The sequence below is a fragment of the Quercus robur genome, chromosome 8 (assembly GCF_932294415.1).
Source record: "Quercus robur chromosome 8, dhQueRobu3.1, whole genome shotgun sequence".
NCBI classification, from domain to species: domain Eukaryota; kingdom Viridiplantae; phylum Streptophyta; class Magnoliopsida; order Fagales; family Fagaceae; genus Quercus; species Quercus robur.
In genome coordinates, this window is record NC_065541.1 from 48,269,116 (window position 1) to 48,296,067 (window position 26,952).

The 26,952-nt window shown below is 35.6% G+C and overlaps 2 protein-coding genes across 2 annotated transcripts; both read right to left on the bottom strand.

Moving 5' to 3' along the window:
* Positions 1-4,699: 4,699 nt before the first annotated feature.
* On the bottom strand, positions 4,700-5,608 carry LOC126696768 (uncharacterized). Its single transcript, XM_050393474.1, has 2 exons — positions 4,874-5,608; positions 4,700-4,812 (listed from the first exon to the last, which is right to left on the bottom strand). The coding sequence occupies exon 1, from the start codon at positions 5,553-5,555 to the stop codon at positions 4,929-4,931; it is 627 nt and encodes a 208-aa protein (XP_050249431.1). The 5' UTR covers positions 5,556-5,608; the 3' UTR covers positions 4,700-4,812; positions 4,874-4,928.
* Positions 5,609-9,257: 3,649 nt separating this feature from the next.
* LOC126696769 (DExH-box ATP-dependent RNA helicase DExH6-like) lies at positions 9,258-26,502 on the bottom strand. The gene is made up of 14 exons (XM_050393475.1): positions 26,050-26,502; positions 25,298-25,388; positions 24,685-24,997; positions 24,477-24,551; positions 24,186-24,230; positions 19,301-19,391; positions 19,124-19,182; positions 18,264-18,425; positions 13,772-13,824; positions 13,218-13,251; positions 12,996-13,085; positions 11,905-12,909; positions 10,158-11,243; positions 9,258-10,006 (listed from the first exon to the last, which is right to left on the bottom strand). The coding sequence occupies exons 1-14, from the start codon at positions 26,177-26,179 to the stop codon at positions 9,551-9,553; spliced, it is 3,690 nt and encodes a 1,229-aa protein (XP_050249432.1). The 5' UTR covers positions 26,180-26,502; the 3' UTR covers positions 9,258-9,550.
* Positions 26,503-26,952: the final 450 nt, after the last annotated feature.

The following is a 26,952-nucleotide window of genomic DNA, read 5'->3' on the forward strand; positions in this document are numbered from 1 at the left end:
AGTCGCATTTAAATCCTCAAAAATAGCTGCGTCAAAGTTCAGCTTAACTCCATTCTCCGGTGGTGGCCTCCACTGGGCATCTCTAGCAACGGTGTTTTGGACCGCTAGGTGTTGTCGGGCTTCCCTAAACTCCTCCAGAAGTTCTGTTGCTCTCATATTCAGCCGAGACGGATCTTGCATGCTCCCTCCATGGATGATAATGTTACGTTGACTCCATATCAACCAGGCCTGGACAAAAAATAGTTCAAGCTCCTCGGTGGTTAGTTTCTTCCATAACTCCTCCACTAGTTGCAACACATCAAGCTGACCTCCCACCGATTTTTGCAACCATCTCCCACAACCCGCCCACACATCTTGAGCTACACTGCACTCCCAAACAGCATAAATAGTAGTTTCCGCTGCTCGTTTGCACAGGGGGCATGTGTCGTCTTCCGTAATGCGTCGTCGAGCTAGCTTCATTTGAGTAGGCAAAATGTCGTGACAAGCACGCCATGCAAAAATGCGGACCTTGTTTGGGATATGAAGCTTCCATAGCTTGCCCCACACCATGCATCTTCCAAACGGCAAAGAGCCCTCACCCCTCACATCCGTCTCTTTCTTCAATTCTCTGGCCAAGTGGTACCCTGTTTTAACTGAATATACTCCCTCTGTAGAATGCAGCCAAAACAGAGCATCATTTGTGTGTCGGCGACTGAGTGGTATCCGAGAAATTGCCTCCGCATCATCACGGTGGAACTTTAATTTGAGTAATTGCCTATCCCATAGCTTGGTAGACCAATCAATTAGCTCCGACACCCTCCATTCCCACTCTTCCTCCACCGGTAGGTGCAGCACCTTATTCGTAGGATAGTTTGGGATCCATTTGTCTTTAAGTACCCGGATTTCAGACCCATCACCGACCCTCTAGCAGCAGCCCTTTTTCAAAATCGGTTGAGCCGCCATAATGCTCTTCCACACATAGGACCCGTTGGGTACATCCTCTGCCTCCAAGAAATTGCACCGTGGAAAGTACTTTGCTTTGAAACATTTATAAAGCAATGTATCCTTCTTCTGCAGCAACCTCCAACCTTGTAGCATTGCGAGATTGAAACAGCGAATATCCCTAAAGCCCATAACACCCTCTTTCTTCGGTTTAGATAGTGAATCCCAACTCTTCCAATGTATTTTCCTCTCATTTCCCACCTGTCCCCACCAGAATCTTGCGCACATGGCATTGAGCTCATCACACAGCTTTGTAGGGAGCTGAAACACCCCCATAGTGTATGTTGGCAAAGATTGAGCAACGGCCTTTATCAACACCTCTTTCCCAGCTTTAGATAACATTATCCCCTTCCATCCTTGAAGCTTCTTCCACACTTTATCCTTAAGGAAAGCGAAAGCTTGATATTTTGAACGTCCAACCAAAGTTGGCAAGCCCAAATAGGTTTCGAAGCGGTCCACCTCCTTAACATTCAACTTGTTTTTTATCCAATCTCGCTGCCTACCATCTGTGTTGCTGCTAAAATATATAGAGGATTTGTCAAAATTGATTAACTGGCCAGAAGCCATGGCATAGAGCTGCAATATATCCTCTATTTCTTGCACCTCATCTTGAGTTGCTAAATATCCAAATATAAAAATACAACATAAAGCACACAATAAAAGGCATTATTTTTTTGATGTGGACCAACTGAGCTTATATGGAGAACATTTTTTTTTAAAACAATATGCACAGACAGCACAGACAGCACAACCTGACAAGTGACAGCCATACAAAATCATATCAGTTTCAATCGGTAAAATATATGAACATCTTTTTCTTTTCTTTTCTTTTTTTTCTAAATGATAAAATCTGGATTACATAGAGCGATACTCGGGTATCAAGCCCAAGCCCAACTCAGTTCTAGCAGCAATATGAAAAGCCCATACACGTTTATGTAGTTTGTCACTTGGATGAAAACAGGTACAAATTCTAATTTTCTACATATTGGATGTAAACAGGTTCAAATTCTTTTCTTTTCTTTTTTTAATTCTGAATTGCATTACAATATTACATGGACGCTAATGTGAGTTATATCCTGCTTCTTCTTCTTTTTTCTTTTTTTGAGGTGGGAGTTATATCCTGCTGGGTTACTTGAAAAGTTGCATGTATAATTTAATTTTGTTACTATGGAAAGTCACGTTATACATGTAAAATGTAATTTTGTTATAACAAGAGCATTTCTATTGGTTTGTGTGAAAGAAAATGCATTTTGTACCACTTAAACCCCACTTTATTTATTTTATAATTATACCGTTACTTTTACAATAAACCATACATTCTCTTATAAAAAATAAAATAAACCATACATTCAATTCTTTATTTTACAACTCATCTCATTAAAATAATATAAAATAAATATTTTATAAGCAAAACACAAATCAGTCAAGTGGAGAGAGAAAGGCAAGTGAACAAAATATGCAAGAATACATTTGAATTTTTTTTTTTTTTTTTTTTTTTTTTAGAAAGGTGCATTTTAACTGTAGCAATATCTATTATTTGCTACAGGAATTCATAATCTGATGGGGTCTTTTTTTTTTTCTATAGGATAATGCAAAAATGGGATAGGATTTAAAAATATGATGTTTACTTTGTAATGATTTTTTTTTTTTTATATATATATAAATTTAGGTCATGAATGGATTCAAATGGATTTATCTAGCCGATTCAAATCCCTTTTTATAGCAAAAATTTCTTTTACAGAATCGGTTGAATTGAACTTTAAACCATGGTCGGACATCCTTTAACTTTTATCTTTTTAATAAAAATATTTAGAGTTCAATCTTCCCTACACCAAGCTATCAAATTATAAGTAAAAAATAAAAACAATATAAAAAAAATAAAAACTTTAATCCACGTTTAATACAATCTTATAATATGGAAAAAGAATTTCTATTAAATCAATAGTGAAATTATATTGAATCATTAACTAGGCTAGTTAACATTTTCACTAGTGTAAATTCATGAAATGATATTGTACATTGATAAAGAAATATTTACAAATATTATAGAATTTTAATCTATAGCATCAATTTTATCATCAACCCCAAGTAACATGGTTGTCAAAATCACGATCCAGATCGTAAAATCACATGATTTTACGATACCACCTCACCAAAAAGTTTAAAATCGTAGCAGGATTGCAAAACTGATAGAATCGTATGTAGGATCGTGTAGGATCGCATAGGATCGTAAGATCTATGGGATCCTACCGATCCTACCATTTGGCTTGATTTTTTTTTTTTTTTTAAGTGGGATTCATTTGGGTAAGATAATTCACCTAAACCCGCAAGCCCAACAAGTTATCAGAAGCCCAATAATGAATTGAAGTCCCAAATTTACCCCTATGTCAACATAAAACCTCAAAAAAACCTATAGTACTTAAGTTTAATGTCTTCAAAACCAAAACCTAAAATATTTAGAAACACTAAGCTTCAGCACCTCTATCCCACGCCTCCTCAGTCCTCTGTCAAAAACCCAACACCTCTCAGCCCTCTCAATGGTGAGCCATCATTGCCTTTAAGCTTTCTTAAGTTTAACGTTTTAAAAAAAAAAAAAAAAAACCTAAAATATTTAGAAACATTCAACTCCAGCACCTCAGTCCCGCACCTCCTTAGTCCTCTGTCAAAAACCCAGCACCTCTCAGCCCTCTCAATTCTCTTTTGGATTACATATTATAAATTTGTAATTAGCTAGTTTTTATATGCTAACTAGCCTAACTTATTTTGGATTTGGAACTTAGAATTTGGAAAACATTTTCCATATGTGTAGATAATATTTTGGTACTTATTTACTAATTAAACATGTACTGAACTTTTTATATACATTATGTCAAAAGTTAAATATATTTTGTTTCGTTAGAATGACATAAAAACGATGTAGTGCGTGCAAATTACATTTTATCATGCAATTTTTTTTTAATGGATGGATTCATATTTTAATTGATTATATAACATATAAAGTCACTATCAATAGGTTTTTTGCTTAAAATTTGAAAATAGGTAGGATTTTACGATCCACGATCATACCTACCTTGCACGATCCTACCTACCTCCCACGATCCTATGTAGAATCCTAATTTTGACAACCTTGCCAAGTAGGGATGTATGTGCATGAGTCGGGTTGAGAGGATTTTTCAATCCAACCCACTATTGTTGGTTTAAGAAAAACCTAACTCACATGGATTGAGTTGGACCCACAAATTTTGTACATTCAAAAAAATAAAAATAAAAATAAAAACTTGAGCAATAAAACAATAGATTTATAAGATTACCAACACAAATAACAACAATTTTATAATCTTATTTTATATTAGTTTGATGTATTAATCAAACCTGAGCATAGCACCAAATCAATATAAACTAGTTGATTAGCATGCCAAACCAACACAAATAACTACATGTAGTAAGTACATCAAACTAACACAAACAATCAAACCAAATAAGATTGATTATTTATTCAAAGAAATGGGCAAAAGCGTAAACAACAAAACAATATAATTTACATTTTAAATATATATTAAAAATGGGTGAATTAAGTTAGGTGAATTTATGATTTACCCAAATTCAACTCAACTCGCTTAAAAAAATAATAAATAAATAAAAATAATCAATAGCTAAAAACCGACCAGATAAAAGCAGGTTGGTTTTGGCATATTGTCAAGTTGGCTGCACATTGGCCTAAGACAACAATCACTTTTGGACTCTAATCTTATTAGTTTAACTTGAACTACCACATCAAAAAAAATAAAAATAAAATAACTTGAACTAAGAGGAACAATAGAAAATCATAAGCTAGACATAAGATGGAGACACGTGGTGGAGTTCCTTTTTTTAGCCCCAAAAAAAAGTTAACTTCACCACGTGTCTCCATCTGAGGCGTACACGTACGTTTTCTTTTCTTTTTTTTTCTATATTACAAATCTTCCACCGCTACCTGCAGCGTGAGAGTCAACGAACTCCACCACCGTGGAAACAAGGTCCCCAACCGGAACATCCGCCGTCGTATCAACCACCAACCTCGGAACATCCCCAAAATCGTAATCCGTACTCCCACCGTACCCTTCCAACAGCCTCTCCATATCACTCCACGTTGCAGGCTTGTGCCAGCTCGCCGCCTCTCCATCTCCGCCGCCTCCGCCTCCGCCTCGCCACTCGACCCTCCTCCTCCACTCACCTTCATCTTTCGGCTTGCACTCCACAACCAACAGGCGGGCCCCAGCTGACGACGCCACGTGGACAAGCCGGTCGAGGTGGGCCCTGCGGGACAGCGGAGAGTCGATGATGACGCTGAGGCCGAGGCGGACCTGCGTGGAGGCTATCCTGAAAACGACGTCGTAGGAGAGGTCGTTGAGGAGCTTGGAAGCGGAAGAGGCTGGTAGAGTGTGTTGAAGAGTTGAAGTGGAATCGCGAACGTCGTCTTTGTCAAGAAGAGGGAGTTTCAGAGCTGTGGCTATGGATTCAGCTAAGGTTGTCTTCCCTGTTCCCGGGTGCCCTTTCATTGCTATTATTATCACTTGCTTCTCTTTTTTTGCCATCTTTTTTTTTTTTTCTTCCTGATTTGATTGACAGTAGCCACAATAAAAATTTATAAAGGGAGATGATAAAGATGAACCTATTAATAAACAATGGATAATGAAGTTGACATATACTTGGTACATACATATCCAAATGTAATCACACTCTAATAAAATCCACTATTACTTATTTTCTTCTTTTAATTTTTTTAGAAAATAAAAAACACACCTAATACAATAATCAAAATCCAAAACTCAAAACAAGTGCTTCGTAAATTTAGTACTGTAATGTTGATAAATAGTAATGATAGTAACAAACTAATATTTTGTTACTTTTTGAGACTATGTGTTTTATTTGTTACAGTCCCTACAGTATAGGTTTTAAAATGAAAATTTTCCTTATTGTATTTATGTTGTAAATTTCAATGGAATGTCCAAATTAGGGTTTGAATTATTAATATATTAATAGGTAAATTAATTTTAAATTAGGGTATGTGAGTTCTAGTTAACTTAATTGGTACAGTATTTGTTGATTAGTATTTTGATTTGATAATAAAGAGCACAATCATTAGAAGCAGAAACTTCCAAAATTTTATAATTTCAATTTCATATTATAAATGCCCCATAAAATAGAGGGAGTGTTTTTGGTCCTAACAAGTTCATTTAGACCAAAATAAATACATTAAGTTTATCAAATAAGTGCTTTTGGTTCTTGAAATTTCAAACTAATGCTATTAGTGCTTAACCATATCTCATGGCATATGAAACAATTTAATTGTTGTGCCTTTCTTCCGGGAGTTATGTTGTGCCACAACTCGGTCACGTGGCGAGTTGTGAGTGATAGAGGAGTGTGTTCACACGAACCCACCATCACCCTTCTACCACTCACAACTCACCACGTGACCGAGTTGTACCACTTTATGTGGCACTAGCACAACTCTTCTTTCTGACCATATCTCATGGCTCATGGAAACTTTATACTTTAAGGTTATAGTTATCCCTCAATTTCATTACTTTTGACTAATTACAATATATTGAACTCTTTTATAATCAAGCAATTTCTCTCTTTCTTCACTTTCCACAAATTTTGATGGCAGTTCTTCCTTGCCAAATTCATATTTTGTGGACTTATTTACCTTTAATTATTATTGTTGACTTTTTTTAATCTAGTATTTGAAAAATAAAAATTAAGAATCACTTCGATTGACGAGGCATAATATTCTAATAAATAAATAAATGTATATATATGTGGGGGGTTTGAGGACAGCACTACCAGTGGGCCATGCCCGAAGATCATATGGGCCCAATGGGTAGACAGGATAGTAGACTGTTTTTGGAACTTGAGTTTGGAATGGTACTCAAGTTTGACAAACTCAAGTGGGAAAAATAGGTAACTAGCATTAATTTTTCAACTATTTAGTTAATGGGTTCAGTTTTGAAACTAATTTGGTTTGTAATATCTCGAGCCTCAAAGACTCGATTTAGGGCCTATAAATCGAGTTTTTGAGGCTCGATTTTTATGGTTTACTCACATCCGATGTGGCTTTTTTTCTGATGTGGAGTTAGCTGGAAATCGAGTCTTAGAGACTCGATTTCTAACTCAAAAAAATTTAAAAAAACTCAAAGTCTCATAGATAACCCAAAATACCAAAAAAACAAATTTAAGAATCAATCCCAAAGCTCAGATCAGAGCTTAGAGGCAGATCAGAGGGAGAGAAAGAGCTAGGTCGCGCGAGCCCAGGCAGCGTCATTCCAAAGGCTCAGATCAGAGCTTAGAGGCAGATCAGAGGGAGAGAAAGAGCTGGGTCGCGCGAGCCCAGGCCGCGCGCCGCCTGGGTCTCGTCTGGGTCGCCCTGGGCCTGGGCTCGCGAGACCCAGGCGATGCGCTGCCTGGGTCGCGCGAGCCCAGGCAGCGCGCCGCCTAGGTCGCGCGAGCCCAGGCAGCGCGATCTGAAGCCGATCTCTCTTTGTTTCTGGTTTTTTTTTTTTTTTTTTTTCCTCTGCTTTCTTCCCTGATGTTCTGGTTTTTTTCTCTGGTTTGGTATTTTGGGTTATCTATGAGACTTTGAGTTTTTTTAAATTTTTTTGAGTTAGAAATCGAGTCTCTAAGACTCGATTTCCAGCTAGCTCCACATCAGAAAAAAAAGCCACATCGGATGTGAGTAAACCATAAAAATCGAGCCTCAAAAACTCGATTTATAGGCCCTAAATCGAGTCTTTGAGGCTCGAGATGTTACAAACCAAATTAGTTTCAAAACTGAACCTATTAACTAAATAGTTGAAAAACTAATGCTAGTTACCTATTTTTCCCAACTCAAGTTCTAAAAACAGTCTACTTAACTAATTAACTTCAACCGAATGCTATTCACCAAATTTTTTTCTAAAATGTTACTATTCAGCAAATTTTTCCTATTTTAGATTATAATAAAATTCTATTAGTATAGTATTACTATTTTTACAAAGTGTTTAACCTACCACTATCATACTTTAATAACATAAATGTGACATCAGGAATTTTCTATGATATTTCCATAAGACAAATAAACATTAATATGATATTAAAAAATTAAAAAAAAAAAAAACAATCAACTTATTACACCACTTGCCCCTCAAAAAAAAAAACTTATTATACCACTTGATAACTAATTTCTATTTTCCTCTATGGTTTAAATTCTCCATCCCATAATTTTGTATTACATCATTAATTTAACAAAAACCTCTTCGTATTATCGAAATGACAAAATTTATATATAATACTTTAAGGCCTCATTTGGGAGGAGAGAATGGAATGGAATGGAATGGAAATGAATGAAAAGAATAATTTTATAATATTACTCCATTCCCTTGTTTAGGAGTTTTAATGAAAGGAATGAAAAACTTATTCCTTTATTTGGGAGTTTAAATGGAAGGGAATAGAATGGGTAGAAGGGAACATTCATTCCTCTCTATTCCATTAAAATCTCAAATTTTCATTTTCCTCGAAATTAGGAGGAATAGGAGGGAATGAAATTAAATTTAATGATTTTTTTATTCAAAGTCTCAAAATACCCCTATATATTCAACTATTTATTTTAAATAAGGATCTAATAATAATATTGCCATAAAATGATTCAATTTTATTCCCTCCATGTTACTCCTAAATAAGATTACTTACATTCCATTAATTTTCATTCCTTTATTTTAAAACATCAAATCAAGGTTACTTAATTCTATTCCATTCCATTATTTTCCATTCATTTCCCTTACTTAAATACATTCCATTTCATTCCTTTCATTTTCATTCCTTTATGATCATTCAATTTCATTCTCTTATGAACTCTCAGACAAGGCCAAAGTGTTGTTCTTTAAGTTCCCCTTTTAAGATTTTGCCATATGACTAAACTAAAAAATGCATGGAAAAAAAAAAAAAACCACATAGCAAAATCTTAAAAGAAAAACTTAAAAAATATCACTTAAGTATTGTACTTAATTGTTACTCGAGAACATTACTAGATGTTATTACTTTAAAATATTTTAAATATTCTGTATATAACCTTCTCCCATTACATCATTATCCGCTCTGCCCATTACTAGTAAATAATAAAAAGAAATAAATTGAAATAATTATTTTGCTCTTATACGCGTCTTATGGAAATGTTACTATTATTTTAGGAGATTTGACTCGATTCACGCTTTATATTATTTTTATCAGTGTAATTACTAGAAGCCACAGATAACTCATGGTAAATGGTAATATACTTAGAGATTCTGTTTATAAATCGAAAGGATGGAACAGAATTTAAAATAAGTTGAGCAAAACATCTGTATTGTATACCTTGCTATCTTGGCATATTTTTAACACTTTTTTTAATGATTTCCGTCACAAGGGAAGGAAGGTGAGAGATTTGGCCTAGAGATGTTTGCTTCATATATATGATGTAAAGTCTCCACCTAATTGAACTACCCCTTATCCCTAACATTTTTCATACAACCATCTCAGTCCCTATCAAACTCACTGTTTTGACTAATTGTCACCATTATCCAGTCCCATTTTCACGCTGCCGCTTTAGGGAGTCTCCCCTAGGACCATGTGACTGCGTAGCCAAACCATCCCCATTTAATCTGGAACCCTGTGGTGCAAATTTCATGCCAGCTGAATTAAGTGGCGGCCGAACATTGTGACTTGACGGAGCACCCAAATTTGTTGGTCCCTTTGATGCAGGTACCCTAGTATTGTGATGATGGCAAGGAAACCTCTTGGGTGTGCCTTGAGTCGTAAGTGACCTTAGGAACCCATTTGGATTCTGTACCATCTCTTTCTTCTTCCCTGGGGAATACTTGTCGATCTCAGTAGCATTTACCATTGAAGTCAGTGAATCCACAGATTCTAATGGAAATGACACTCCAGATAGCCCGTCGTAAGATAAAATACGGGCTAGAGCATGCATTGAGGCCGCAAGAACAGGAGGAAGATCAGTCCTTGGATGTGTTACCTAAAAAAAATTGAAAAAAATAAATAAATAAACAAAGGGTAAAACCAATTGATCACAAAAGATTACAGGACTCAAGAAACTCATCTGCATTAGTTAAAGGACAATGTATAATTCACTAACACCCAAAAGTACAAACAACGGAAGTACTTACTTTGAATAAGATTGCTGCTAATAATCGCTCTCTCAAGCAGTAAATTTGAGCAATGTCAAGTGCTGTAGACCCAAAAAAGAGCCACCGATCAACAATGACTGTCACTGAATTATCAGGAGACGACATGATCTTTTCTTCATGTCGTCCAACTGATTTCTTATCAATATCCATTCCATCTTCATCACTTTCATCTCCATCACTGTCATCATCCTCATCTTCCTCATCTTCATCATCATTATTTGCTGGAGCAACAGCAATCTCTGTTGCAAGCAATAATAATGGGAGTGGCCCAACCACAGTACTGTTCCTTATGATCATACCTCCATCTCCCCGAGTTACCTCATCATACATAATCAAAGGGCAATGATTGGTTTTGCTGAATGACAACTTAAAATTAGTGGAATGGGGGTGCAAACGAACTTTATCACCACCTGAAGTCTCTACAAATCGTTTTGCATTTTTATGAGGTGGACGCAATCTTCCCACCATAGGATACAAACCAGCCACAAGGACTGCATGGAGTACACCTGGGTCGCGCGCATTCAAGCTACAACGGGAAACATCATCAGGAATAAGCCCATTCCGAATTAGTTCATTTTGGAGCTGCTTACGCATACCAGACAACATACTCATAGTGCTTTTAGAGATAAAGTATTCAGAACAGAACCGTTCCTCTTGGCCCCTTTGCTTTGCATTATTCCAGCACTCAAATGCTGCTATTACTGCTAGCTGATCACTAGTCCCACCATACAATGATGCAAGCTCCGATTTAGCAGCATCAGCTCTCTTCTTATCTATCAGTAACATGGGAAGAGTAAATGGATCTCTATAGTCAGAGGCACATGCCAGAGTCAATGCTGGGTCAAGGCAGTTCATCATTATAGCAAAGAAAAGCATCTTGCTCGTCAATGGATGCACAGGTAGAGAACCAAGCTTTTCCCCAAGTTCAGTAAGCTTTTCACCAACTGACAAAGCCCCAATATCTTGAAGAACTAAAATTGCATTTCGTACGGCCTCGAAAACTGGAGGATCTAATGTCTTGTTCAAGAAATCTTCTATCTTGCAATTTGGATCGAGTAGTTTCACCTGTATATGACAAACAAAATTAACAAAATAAAACATCACAGATATTACACTAATCAAAACTAGCACTGCTTCATTTCCGAAAGTTCAACATTTGAGAAAGCACAGGAAAAGGCATTTCTTATATTCACCAATAGAAATTCACCATCTTCCATCAAATAAAGAGAGAAATTTATAACCACAGGGGAAACTCATCCTCTAATAAAAGCTCCTAGTATCTGAGGCACCAGCCTGCTTATAACAATATTATCTCAAACAGTTCAAGTATGGGAATCAGATACAATGCTTTGCCTGGTACATAGATATATTGGGCCTAGACCTAGGTCACTACCCAGGTCATAATTCACCTTGCAATACTAACTGGGTAACTGTAGCATGTCAGTGGTCATGTATGTATCTTAAAATGATAATTATACCAAGAATGGATGAACATTGATGAGTAGAACAGCAGGGAAACAAACCTCAAATGGTGTGTGTAGTTTTTCCTAATTGGTTTTAATTCGAAAACTGCTTCTCTGCACTGATATGATAAAACATACATAGGAAATGCACTACAAACGAGGTTTACACAATCTGGATCACGGTTACAAGGATTATCACACAACTATCAACCATAACAACTATGGCCCATAAACAGGAAGTCATTAGAAGGAGAATAGAGTACCTGCAGACATAGTTCCTCAATTGGGATTCTCTTAATTTCAGGAAGTTGAAATTCTGGCAAAGAATCTGCTCGGAGCTTTGAATAGAGATGATAACAAATTCCAGGCTGACAGCGGCCCGCACGTCCTTCTCTTTGCTTTGCACTTGCTTTTGAGACCCAAGAAGATTGAAGGGTTGATACATTATTATAAGGATCATAACTTTTCTCCTTCATACGACCACTGTCTATAACATACACAACATCATCAATGGTAATGGCAGTTTCAGCAATATTGGTTGCAAGAACAATTTTCCGGCAACCAGGAGGTGGACGTTTAAAAACTTTCTTTTGCTCCACAGATGGAATCATAGAATGGAGACATAATACCATAAACTTGGAAGTATCTTTGAAAAATGCAGATGCATTCAGTTTCTCCCGGGTTTTATTTATATCCTCCCATCCTGGTAGGAAAACAAGGATTGCTCCTTCTTGTGAATCAGTACATATTCTCCGTATCAACTGCTCTATAAGAACAACATCAATAAGTTCAGGATTCATTTTGCCTAGATACTTATCAAGTATTTGTTGTTCTTCGATGGAGTTGGAAATGGAACTTTCCATGTGTTTTTTAATTATTACAGTGGCTTCCTGTTGGTTTTCTCGTTCAGCCAACTCCAATGCAGTAGATCCATCCTTGGCCTGTAAATGACAATCTGCCCCGAAAGATAGGAGCATGCAAACATCAGCCACTCTACCCTTTCCAGCAAATACCATCAATGGTGATAGCCCAGTCAAAGAATGCTGGTAATTGAACACCTTTTGGGTACCCTCAGAAGAAACCAGCTCCAAGAGTGGATCAAACTCATCACTTGACCAAGCCAGATTCAGGGCTTCATCTAAAGCAAGCTTTTCTTCCTCTGTCAACTCTGGGTCCTCACTAGGGACAACGGCTAAAGTATTATCAGGATTATTATTTTCCACTGATTTCAGGAGCAAAAGTACATCCTCCAAATAAAAAATGTTAACCTGCAAAAGGGGAGGAAAATGCTAAGTATTACTACTAAAATCAACACAAGATACATTGAAAACTAACAATCTCAGAGAGTCTTTACAGGATAAGTGAACCCAGGGACACGGATGATTGGGCAGCCACCAAAATATTGCGAAAATCGTTCAGCATCAATAGTAGCACTCATAAGTATCTGTTGGTTTTCATACCATAAGACAATCCCTCATAAAATCAGAGGTCCCAAACAGGAAAGATTTTAAAATGTAAAATAAGATAGGAAGCAACCATATAACATTCAATGGAAAGAAATACAATTAGAACTAACCAAACGCAGATGAGGACAGGAAGGAAGAAAGTCTCTGCAAAAAAAAAAAAAATAGTTACCAGAGAAATAAATTAAAAACCAAAAGAAAATTACCATCTAATAAATATGAAAACAAAGCTGAAACCTATGCCTACCAACTGTATTTTTTGTCCATTATGTATTCAGTTTGAAAAGAATAAAAATCTCCCATACCACACCCAAAAAATAAAAATCCTAGATGAATGCAATGATGCAGCAAGCTTCTCAATGGCACTTCCAACCCCACAGGATTAGAGTGATGGGTTCAAATCCCATGGGACACATGAGTCACATACCAATCAAAGAAGAATAAAATTGAAAAAAGAAAATGAATGCAAAAACACAGAACTACTTCTACTCATTGGATAATTGACTCAGTATCAGATATTGACGTCTTAATGCCACATTTCATGAAACAACCTTTTCACATTTTAAAAGTTAACTCACCAAAAAAACGCATTTTAAAATTTTCAATTCATGTTACAAGCCACACATCGATGTTTACTTGTAGCGAGTTTCTCCTAATTATGGAGTACCTGAGAATTGCCAACATAAAATCAGAATAGCGATCCCTTTCATGAATTTCATCCTGCAACGTAAAATCAAGGTCATGGAAAACATTACATAACCATTCGAATTCAAATATGTTAAGAGAATTAGGCATTAGTGGGGAGCAATCTTGTATTTTACACTTTAATTAATGATAGATATATATACACAAAGCCACCACTCTCCAGTGATAGTCTATTATTCTCCCATCTCTCTCTCTTCCAATTACCACTTACAAGCATCCTAGGGAACATAAATATAAGAAAACTTGAAAGCCATCAATAAAAAAACCCTTGAGGATTACATTTCTAGCATATTGCCCACAACTAATACATTAAGCTAGCTTCGAAATATCCAAAAATATTAAATAAATGATCATTGTTGGGTTCTTGGGTCTATGAGAGTTGAAACTTAACATCTTGGAGGGTCTCTTTGTGAGCATCTGATATAAGATATTGGAACATCACCTTAGAATAAAAGCTTGAACCAATGGATTAATTTCCTACAATATAAATAAATTATATATATACGGGTACGGATACAGGTATGGATACAATATGAGTACGGGTACGAGGATACAGCATTTCTTGAAAAATCTAGGGTACACGTACGGATACGTGTATTAATTACTTATTAATATATATTTTTTTAATTGTTAAGCATATATCAATTTAAGAGCAATAATAGATAATAAAGTGAATCCATGGCCACTTAAATGATATTTAGAATACAAACCAAGATCCAAAAGAGTAAATAAAAGATAACTAAATAAGTGTTTAACATTGAAACCAATATATAAAAAATATAAATAAAATTCTTACAAGTTTAGGCTATCTTTCACTATCGGGGGTTGGGTTACAACGGTATCCAAGCCGTATCACGGGCGGATATGTGTATTAATTACTTATTAATATTTTTTTTTTAATTGTTAAGCATATATCAATTTAAGAGCAATAATGGATAATAAAGTGAATCCATGGCCACTTAAATGATATTTAGAATACAAACCAAGATCCAAAAGAGTAAATTAAAGATAACTAAATAAGTGTTTAACATTGAAACCAATATATAAAAAATATAAATAAAATTCTTACAAGTTTAGGCTATCTTTCACTATCGGGGGTTGGGTTACAACGGTATCCAAGCCGTATCACAGGCATATCCTGGACGTATTGGAACTTTAAAAATAAATAAATAATTGGGTATGTATATTAGAGGTATCCGGTGTGATACGTATCGAATACGGGTACATGAGCAAAAATAGAGTATCAGTGCATCCTAGATATATGAATATATTGGTAAGTAAATAATGCTTCAATGAATAAAAATAAGGAACCAAAGCACACAGGCAGTGTGCTAACTACTTAGGAACCAGCAGTGCAGCAAAGCTACAGTGCATGAAAATTACAACTATCAAGCAAACCAGCCAAAGAATTAGAAGTAAAAACACCAAAATCATTTGTCCACTCGAACAAGGTCTAGAAGAGAGACACATTCAAGTCATGAACTGATCACTCACTTCAAAAGTATGAGCATTCCTTTCCCACCAACTACCCCACATGAGACGATGAAGGATCATGGCCCAAATCAATTAACTACTCACTTTCGTCAATACTACCCAATGTGAGACTTGAACAGTTAATCAATTACACCACCTTGACTTGAAAATTTCAACAAATCTCTCCCTTCTCATGTGAGTCTCTACAACACCAAATTAGCTACTCTTTTAGCTAGCCTCCTCCAAAATAGAAGCCTTTTCTAAGCAATCTAGGTGTCACATGTCACCATCAAGTCAAATGCCTCACCACAACAGTTTACCTAATCTCAGATTTCGTCACTCTTGTCATCATTGTACACAAAAAGGTAAGAAGAAAGCAGTGTCAAACATCATCAACTTAACAAATTCCAATGCCATATCAAAAGTCTTTGCAGTCTCATTGATTATATCTACATATTTTTCCCCCAGAAACAATTCACTGTCTAAAAAACCACAACTATTTGAAGCTACCCCAAGTTTCTCTCTTTTTTTTTGATAGGTAATTAGAAAACTTATATTAAAGAGGAAAAAAAAGAAAAGAGAAGTACAAGATGTTCATGATGATGAACAACAACACAACACAACAGCAATAAAACAGCAACACAGCACAACACTACACAACACAATAGCAAGAGAGAAGTCAGGAAACTAAGCTAAGGGAAGGCATAAACTCAGAGAGGGAAGAACACTCAGTAAAACCCCAGCAATGAGACCACTCCATTAGACTGCGTTGGCATAAAATCTTTAACTCCTCCAACATTTTCTCTTTATCTTCAAAAGATCGACGATTTCGCTCCAGCCATACAATCCACATTAAGCACCCTGGAACCAAGTTCCAAATTTCCGAATTATGATTCCCAAGCCATTGATGCCAACTAGATAACAAACCCGCCACCGAACCCGGCATAACCCAATGAATACCAAAAGCCTAAAGCATGAAAGCCCATAGGGAATGAATAATAGGACAATGAAGAAGAAGGTGGTCTACCGACTCTCCATTAGAGCAACACATACAACACCAATTAGCTAGAGGACAACCCTTAAGCATTAGGTTATCCAAAGTGAGGATCCGACCATGGGCAGTAGTCCACAGAAAAAAAGCCACGCGCTTAGGAATCTTTGGTTTCCAAACACCCTTCCAAGGAAATAAAGAATTTGAGGCACCCCGAATCTCATGGAAATAAAGAATTCGAGGCTACCCCAAGTTTCTCTCTGAAAGAAAGTTCTCTTTACACAGCATTTCATCCATCTTACAGTTATTGATTTCTTCTTTTTTTATCAGTATGTTACACATATTCAGTGGGTTTTGAATCCATGGACTCATCCTCAGTCCATTCTTGCAGGAGGAGGAAGTAGGACTACTATTAGCTGATAGCAAATGTTACTCTCCATCATATGATACAACTTGGCCAAGATTCTAATAGTCTAAGAGACTTCAAGTACACCTAGCTTGGTAAGAACCTTTCACAAATGAAATGGAAAGGAAACAGTGACCAGCCAATAAAAAAGTAACTAAATAAAGAAGACAACTTGCCCAGTCTAGATGTTAATTTTACCAAGACAAAGCCAAACACTCCCAACAAACATGCTGACCCAGATAAGAACCCTTCATTAACTAAGCATGATGCAGCACATGAAATTTTGTTGATATTAATAAAGGAGAAATGCAAAATAAAGAGGTTGATTGTAATTTGTCCCTGATGTATACTTCCTGTATACTTAGGTGACACTTTTTTTCATATCAATATATTTTTCATTACTGATTGAAAAAAAAAAAAAAAAAGGAGAAATGCAAAATAAGGAAGTAAGTAGAACTCAATAAACCATTCACTTGAGGAGAGAAACTGGAAACATATATTCATACTAAACTGCATGAGCTTCACTTGAAAAATATCTTGTAACTGCATAACATTTATTGCTTTTGGTCTTTCAAAATACCTTGGAACTGTACAACATTTATTATTTTGGTCTTCCTCAAGGATTCTAGTAAAGAGCAATTTCCCCAAAACAAAACACTTTTTGGCAATACCATATGGACATCATCAAAGCAATATGGCTAGTAATATGGTGCAGTCGTGCCTTATATGGACAATATGGTATGAAAGAAATATGTGGCCTTTCACGAATGTGGTATGTGGAGCATTCTCAAAACAGGCTGAAGAGTTTCTTTTTGAGATCATTGCCTGTTGTGTGCATCATTGCTGCATCTTTATCAGATTTTTTGGATTCTTAATCTTTCCCCTTGTAGATATATGGAGACCTTTTAGCACACTGCATCTGTTTATTCGGGGTACAATGAGTTATGCTGCACAGTCTTTGAGGTGTTGGCATGCTAGAAGGGGAGGTTTACTAGACAGAGTATTCCTACTGTCTAGAATGCAGTACCCTTATACCTTACGTGGACTGTTTGGAGGGAGCGTAGTCATAGAGTGTTTGAAGGCTCCTAAAGGACTAGGATGAAGTTGAAGATGATCCTTTACGCGCTTCAAAGCACAATCCTTTATGTGCTTTGAAGACGATCTTTTACAGGTTGTTCTACTATGATATTTCCTCAATGTTTGGTAAAACAACCCCTTTTAACTTAATAGTTATTCTTTTTTTTGATAGGTAATAAGAATAACATTAATCAAGATGAAAAAATGAAGAAAGCAAATACAAAGCGTTCATGATGGTGAACACAAGAAAAAGCAACAAACAAGAAGAAGGAAAAAAACTTAAGGTGCAACACTCAAGATGCACTTCTCCACTTCATCCATTTTGCTCTTATCCTAAAATTCACATCCTCTTCAATCTCTCCATCCTTATGAATTATTAAATCAAGATTTAAAATCCCTTCATCTTTATTTCTACTTTTACAAACTTACGCTCCATGTATTCTATTTGAGAGAAACTACCTTTTTTTATTTTTTGAGAGAAACTACTAGTTAACCAAGGATACATACCACGATAATGTGAGTAATGCCAGAAATCTCTCGCTTTGCAGGTTTTGCTCCACCTTCTGTTTTCGACCTACCAGCCCCTTCAGAAATTAGCACCCTCAATAAAATCCCATTTGTGCAGAACACAATTGATGAGCTCCTCCCACCTTTGCTTTCCAATCGTATCTAGCATGGAGACAAAGATGCAGTTAGTAACTGTTAATAGCTCGATGTATAAAGATAAAACAAATAAACAAAGGATATGAGAAATCAAACTAAATAATGCTGGTCACAGATGTAAGAGGTGGAAAAAATAGCAATAAAGTAAAAAATTTCAGATATTTGTTGTGCAAACCCAGGATAGGTAATTTGTACTAACATAAAGTACATTTACGCTTCCATGTAAACATTCCATTGCTACTGCTTAAGTAAGCTAAGTACCAAATTACATACGGAAAAATCAAGATATCATATTTTGATATTTATTCCTAAGAAGAATCCACAGCAGCAGAATCCCAACCTAATTATTTTGTTTTGAATGTCTTTGGATGGACTATCAAATTTGTGTAATTTCAAGGATTCATTCTACTCTTAATCTTGCAAGGGAACTTATGGGTATCTAGCTGATATACTCTATTTGTCCCCTTTCTACTCTTTGTAAATTTCTTATTAATACAATTGATCTTACGTGACCCAAAAACCTAAAAATAAATAATAAAGTTCCTTCACTGGTATGAATAGCATGCGGTTTAGAAAAGAAAACTATATTTTAAAAAATGTTCATTATGCAAATTTCCGCAAAATTGTTTTCAAAATGGTTGTATGGAAGTGTATACAGAAGATAGAGGGCATCCCAGTACATTAAGAGAAGTTGTGAACATTACCTTGTATCCAACATCATCACCAATATTCCCTCCTCTTTCATAACAGATTCTCTCAGCAACTAAATACAAAAATTACACAGAGTTTCAAAATCATGTTCACCTTAAGCTGAGAAATTAAAATTTATATAATAACTAAGGGAACTAAGCACTTTGGAGGCCATAGCAAAGAGTGCACACCTGATGTCGCTGAGATACGTCGAGGTTGAGTACACACAATTTTACAGGCCTCACCCTTACCCCACATATTATCTAGAAGATATTGAGGGACCTGAATCATGTTTGATGAGAATATTAGTAAAAGTAACACCAAGAAAATGCTTGAAAATTTAAATATGTTTGTATTTTAATATACAAAGTAATATATATGTTTGCAGTGAAAAGCCAGCATCATGAACTTTTACAATTTTGTTGAATGTGTGCTCAGTAACAGAAAATCATAAAGCAGATCAGGTTTTGTAAGGTTCTTTTTCTTTCCCCCTTGATAGAACAAAAGGGCAAAAAAAAGGGGGGACAACCGTAATACATGAAAGGTATACAAGAGAAACACCTAGAAACAAAATCAAGCATCTAAAATTTAAGAAATCAATAAAACTCCAACAAATTTGAAAAAGAATGATAATTTATCTCTTCTTTATATAATATATGCCTGCTAAACATTAACCTCTGTTGTCCACTACTCAACTAAAGATCTATTAAAAAAAACTTAGGCTATAGGTCAGTGATGGTAGGCTAAGATCATGCTACCTGTTAGGCTTGGATTTTTTTTTTTTTTTGGATAGGTAAGACAATTTTATTAACAAAAAACTACTTCAGAAAAGAAGAACGAAGCAGCCAAAATCATATGTACAGAAAAAAAATACATACAAAAACAACAACAAAGGGAATTATGTACAACAAGATAGAGATTCTAAAAATGACAGAATGGAATCATCCCTAGAATTGAATCCCCAAGCACGAGAAAAACAAACAAAAACCCTACAAACAATGCTAACAGCTGGTCCCCTTTTAGGCTTGGATTTTGAAACTTAAAAAAAAAACAATGTGAGATAATTACATCATAATTTACATACATAAAACTATATGAATCAAATCCTGGTAACATGTCCTCTTGTTTGGAATATCAAATCACTTTGAACAAGTATAAATATATGTACACTTTACAAGCAAAAAAAGGTGAGTACATTTTGTATCTCCAGGCTATTAAAAAATGCACTTCTAACACCCATATACCCTCCAAATTGCACTTCTCCATTTTAACCAATTTGCTCTAATTTCATGCGTCATGTTCTCATAAATCTCAACTTCCTTTTCTTTTTTTCTTTTTTTTTTTGATAAATAGTGTACTTTATTGAAAAGGAAAAACACTGTATATAGGGAGTATACCAGAGACCAACAAAGAGATAGTAAGTACGCTAATTCTTGGACATGAATTTTCACATTATACACATTCTTTTCCCAATCTTATTAAAATGAATTTTCACATCAAAACAATGGTGTAAACAACCGTCTCCCCAGCCTTTTGCACATACAGCACCAATCTAGCACAATAATATTCCTTTCTTCTCATTACGATACTGCATATACCTATTTTAAACTAAAATCAAAGCTCATTTCCATAGTTACACTACCATTAACCTTTACTTTTGATTTTGTTTACTAAAAAAATATTATTCGCAAGCAACACACAGACAAACATGATGAGGTATGGTATCTTGAAACAAGCAATGTAGATGCCACATCATGATATCTATATTCATATGCAGACTCTTTAACAAGGAAAAAAAACTATATCAGGGATATTTTGGAAGACTAACAATTTTGGATCGCTTGGTTTCAAAGTTTGTCTTGTTTGGTTGACTTATGAGTCTAGTTTATTCATCTTTTTTTTGCCTAGTGGGGGTATGAGTCTCTTATTTAGTTACTAAAAGTCTTTCCTTTTCTAACTAAGAGTTTTTAACTTTTCCATATTAAGTCGGGACTTTAACTACTATATAAGCAAAACTCCTAGAACGCATTGGTTAGACACCCAAGGTTCCTTTTTTCTTTTGGAAATGTAATAAAATTTCATTGAACAAAAAAAAAAAATGGGGTTTTACCAACACAGGATGCATACAAGAATTAAACCTACAATACAGTTTCAAAATGTTAACTTTTAATATTTAACTTATCTAAAAATTCATGAAAACTCAATGGCTGAGGTCATAGCCTAATTATGCTCACTCAAAGAGAATCCTTAGGAATAGATGCTTTGAATTCTCTATTGTTGTATCCGTTTCCTCAAACATACATCCATTCCTCTCTCTTCCAATACACCACATCAAACATTGAGGAATAACTTTCCAACTTTAAAATCCTTCACACCTTCCCTAATGTCTTTTCCAATACACCAACAATTCAATCACCGTTCGTGGCACCACCCAATTAATTCCAACCAAACAGAAGACCATACTTTATACTCCATAGTTCCTGTGCTATTGGGAAATGTAGCGACAAATGATCTATCAATTCCCCCAAGGTTTCCTAATTGGATTTTTTTTTTTAAAAATAATTGGGATAGGTTCTTCCCATTCTAAATATGGGAATAGAAAGTAGTTTGCGGGTTCAAATAAGACTGGTAATGACCAAGTTTTGAACAACTGGAAATAAGAGGCAAGTTACTGGATTCTCTTCACAGCATGCATCTTGGAGTTTGGAGGGCTGGGGTTAGGGCTTAATGGTGGATTACGGTTGGTAAAAGCTAGGAGATTTAGGGCTCCTAAGAAGATAAAGGAAGAGGTATAATTTGGAGAAACAAAGCAGAAAATTTTAGGTTTGGGCTGCTGTTTCCTGGCTGTGAACAATAACCCAGGAATAGGATATGGACTTCTAAGGAAATTGGGAGGTTTGTTGACATGAAAAATGGGTGATTTGGGGTTTCTATTTAAAGGATCTTACGGTTTAAAGGGAAATAAAGTTGCTGTAAATTGAAGAGAAGATAATCCATGCATCATACCTAGTTTTCCTACAAATAAAACCTTGGTGGACTGTAGCATGCAAATCTCAAAAGCAAAAATCCTGCAAAATTTTCATAAAATTGGCCTTTATTGAATAGATCAATATAAATTGCCAACTAAACCTAATCCTAGCAGGACTTGTGTGGCAAGCTACACCACACTCTGTTATGTAGACCATATGGGGAGAGAGGAATCACCAGACTTCTAAGAACGAAGAGCAATCTATGCAAGATATAAAGAATGGTTTTTTGGTATCTTTGTTTGAATATTGTACTTCAATTGGATGGGGTGTCTTGTAGTTTCTATCGTTGATTTTTTTGGACCTCATAGTGTCCATTTGTAATTCTTTAAGTACACTCGAATTTGAGCAATCTTTCATTCTAATAAATTATTCTCTAATTAAAAAAAAAAAAAAAAATAGCCTACAAACATATGAAAATCCATAATACCACCCATGGGCTACAGGTACATTATATCTAGAAACATGGAAAGTTACAAAAACACTACCCATGACTCTATAAATTAGATATAACTACCAAGTATGGTGAAGCTAGAGGATGCTGGTGCACTAGAATTGTAAGAGGTGCTCATGGGCGTGGGATGTGGAAGAGCATTAGAGAGGGAGCAAAGAAGTTCTTTGGACAGATTGTGTATAATGTAGGGGAGGGTAACTGTATTAGTTTTTGGCATGATCCTGGGAGTGGGCATACTCCTCTAAAGGAGCTTTTTCCTCTTTTGTTTGCTTGTTCTTTATCTAAAGAAGCCTGGATTTCTGACCTGATTGTATCCACTTCAGAAGGGGGAAGTAGAAGCTGGAATTTACAATTTCCTTGAGCTTCTCAGGATTGGGAGCTGGATACTGTATGTTCTTTTATTGAGTTTCTTTATTCCTCCATGCCAAGGGGTGAGGGGGTTGATAATTTGACTTGGAAGTTGACTAAGACTGAGGTGTTTGATGTGCACTCCTACTATAAGTTGTTGTCTGGTCCCCTCACCGATGTATTTCCTTGGGAGTGTATTTCATGTGCAAAGGTGCCTAAAAAGGTGTCCTTTTTATGGACAACAGCTAGAGATAGCATACTCACCATTGATAATCTAGTAAAGAGAGGTCAATCCTTGGATAATAGGTGTTGTTTATGTTGTTGTGATGGGGAATCTATGAATCATCTTCTATTTTACTGCAAGTTTTCTCATGCATTATAGAGTGCAGTTTTTGAGGTATTCGGGATTCAGTGGGTAATGCTGAAGACAGTTAGCTCTCTCCTCATAGCTTGGAGAAATTGGTATGGAAAGAACTGTATGGAATATGGTCCTAACATGTTTAATGTGTTTGGTTTGGAAGGAATGTAATACATGCATCTTTGAAGACGATGAGAGACCCTTAGACCTCTTAAAAGCTCTTCTCTTTACTACTTTGTTTCAGTGGGCATGTGTTTGGGGTTTTACGAATTGTATTTCAATTTCTAAATTCTTAAACTCTATTAGCTTTAGTTTTTGATCTTCTTGTGTATTTTTTTTTCTTCATCAAAATGTTCACCATCGTGAACATGATGTTCAGCATTTTTGAATAAAAGTTTTGTTACCTGTAAAAAAAATACTCTATAAATTAGAATAAAACTAAACCAGAAAAATTTCAGAAGCAGAGAAACAAAAATTACTCAGCAGTAGCTAATTTAGCCTACAGATCAAAACTAGACAAGATTCTTGAAGAATTTCAATTCTTAATTTTGCTCTTTTGTGACTTTGTTGCTGCCTAACTCATTATAGGATTTTCTTTTTCAGTAAAGCTACTTCGGTATTCCAAAGTGATTAAAAGGTGCACCCACTTTAAATTTTGCCAACTGTTGGATTGTAATCTTCTTTTTATTCATAAAATAAAAGACAAAAATGAGCATTCAAGTACAACGATCAAATGCTTCACACATCATGTGTAATTATATAAGTACAAAACTCAAAGGTGCATTGGATAATTACAAAAACCATATAATCAAAAAGGACTAAATTAAAGGCTAAGTTTCAAACAAGTTGTATTAATTATACCACAAAGAAGATAAAGAAGAATTTGTAACCTGCGTGGTCTTTCCACACCCAGTCTCACCAGATATGAGAACTACCTGCTTTCAGAAAAGTGACAATCAGTAAGTATTCAGTCATCAGTCTGAAGACTAATAATCCGAACCACATCTCAATATAGTAGGATAAACACAATTTCTAGTAACCACCTCCTTACCCAAATAGATTGGGATGAGGATATATCTAACTCATATGAGAAATATCAGCAATAAAGTCATGCACAATGCAATCTGCAAGCCAGTTACCAAGCAGATAAATTTTTAAGAGAGGTAAATTATTAAAATAACCTGGTGAGATTCAATTGTTGATGTAATGACATCCCTAAAGGATGCAATTGGAAGCTTAGACCTGCCTTCAGTTACCTGCATACACAAAATCCAAGAAACCTTTCACTGTGAGACTCCCCATTACAAGAATTATATCCATAAAATTACAGAGAGCATCTAACCAACAATATTCATAAAATTTCAACTGAGTTCATAACGTCAGAAACACCTGTTTCAAATTTGCAGCCCTCTCAATTTTGGAAGCAAGTGACTCCACTTTCTTCGCAATTTCTGCCTTGCTCATTGAAGGCTTGAGGAAAATATCAACTTTACTCCGTCGCATTTTATCAACTCTTTCAGTTTTCTTCCCAACCTTTTCCTTGTCCACCTCTTCATCATCAGGTGGGTATTGAGTAAACAAATCATGTAAAACCACTTTCGCCCCTTCCGAAAATGTCAAATGAGTTAGACTGCTCGGCCCTTTCCTGGTGGCAACCTGCTTTTTAGGTTTGAAAACGGATACACGACGCTGGCCCCCATGCCTACACAAAGTTCAGGTTCAAAAGAAAGCATATCAAAACAAAAGAACTCAAGCTAAATCCAAATATAGGAAGAATGCATTCTTTATAAGAAATACAAAACTACCAAAGAGCCTTGTAGCTCAAGTAGCACCTCCTAATGTTTCCAATGGAGAGTTCAAGGTTCAAATCCCTCCTCCCCCACATTGTAACTATTGAAAAAAAGTGCAAAGCTGGATATCCAGCGGCAGGTAAGATTCTTTTAATTTTGAATGTTGCATTCATCATGGTAAAATAAAGTATAAACAGATTTAAGAGCCTTACCCTTTACTCTTGGACGTCATACCCATTTTCCTGCATAATTCATGCACCGCCGCACGTTCATCGCTCGACAGGTTATCTTCAAACTTGTAAACTGCATGCAACATCCAAAAGTCCACAAAATAATATAAATATACTTGGTAAAAAATTTCCTAATATAAGAGATAAAATGATCACAAATTTGCAATAGGATCAACAGCAGATGCAAGAAGTATAAATGAATTTCTAAATAACAATGCCTAGAAGAAAACAACATTCTCAATTCTTTTCTTTTTCTCTAGCAAGTATATTCCAGTCATATCCATTCACTGAGATAGACTACTAGTCTTCATATTCAGTTCGGAGGGGATAGAAGTTTTTGAGTTTTTCATACCTTCTTTTCTGTTTCAATTTCAGAACAAAAGGCCAAATTAAAAACACTCATTTCTAAAAATTTCACATAGCTTTATGAAGTAACAAAAACATCTTGAAGAAAAACACCATAATAACCAACCAAAACCCACACCCACCATCAAATACACTCAACCCAGAACCAACCAATACCCACACAATATTTATTTGGCAAAAGTAAACTGCCAAAAAACAGTCTTTATTGATGAGCATTTAGAATATCTTTATGAACAGACATAAACACTTGAATAAGAAACATCAAAAGCCCAGACCCAACATCAAACTGAGAACCAAAATACATAAAAAAGCAAAAGCAATACCCACATAACAGTGACCGAAATTATATTGAAAAGAAATTTGAGTACCTTCCGCCTTGGATTCAAAGAACTTCTGAAGTTGTTGGGTAATGTGAATCGTTGTGGATTCAGCAATGTTAAGCTTTGAAACATCCACGTTATCGCGTTTCCACAGTTTCTTCTTCTTGTTCCTGGCCATCTTAACAAAGCTAAAAACCTCTTTTCTGGTGACCTTTTTGGGTGGCCAAAACAGTAGACCCCCAGTCCCCAGAGAAAGAAGAGAATGCGAGAAAGAAGAGAATGCAAGAATAGAAGAGAAGGGAAGAGAAGGTAAGAGTTGATGATAGAGACACGACTCTTTGGGTTTTGTTTTCAGAGGCTTCTTTTCTTTTCTACTACTACTTCATATTCTTTTTCCCTTTTTTCTTTTGTTTTGGTTTTTTGGGGGTTTACTTCTTCTGCTTCGTATACGTGTCGGCTCTTTTTGCCCTAAGTATATGCTTTTGATACTTTGCTCATTATATTGGCAACGGCTCTGCTGCTCGGTTTTTGGTGATTCGGTCTCCTCCACCCTTTTATATTTAGATTTTTAAATTTTACCAAAAAAAATAACGTTTATTTCACACTCAATTATTGTTGCACACAACATTTATAAAAAATAAAAAATAAATAATTATTGTTGTGCACAACCGTACACGCATTTTGTATTGAAATCGTGACTTTGCTCAATTGTTGCACACAATTGCACATACACTTTGCATTGAAGTTGCAAGTTATGTAAAGTGTGTGTACAATTATATACAAAAACCAAGTGTGCAATAGTATTTAGCCTTTTATATTGTTTTTGGAATTCATTCCCGTAAGTGTTCTAGGTGGCTTGACCATAGAGATTATTGTACTTAAATAAGAGATTTAGAGTTCGAACTCTGCAATTGATACTCCTTTCTTTTTGTCTTCACCAATCTCCTCGTT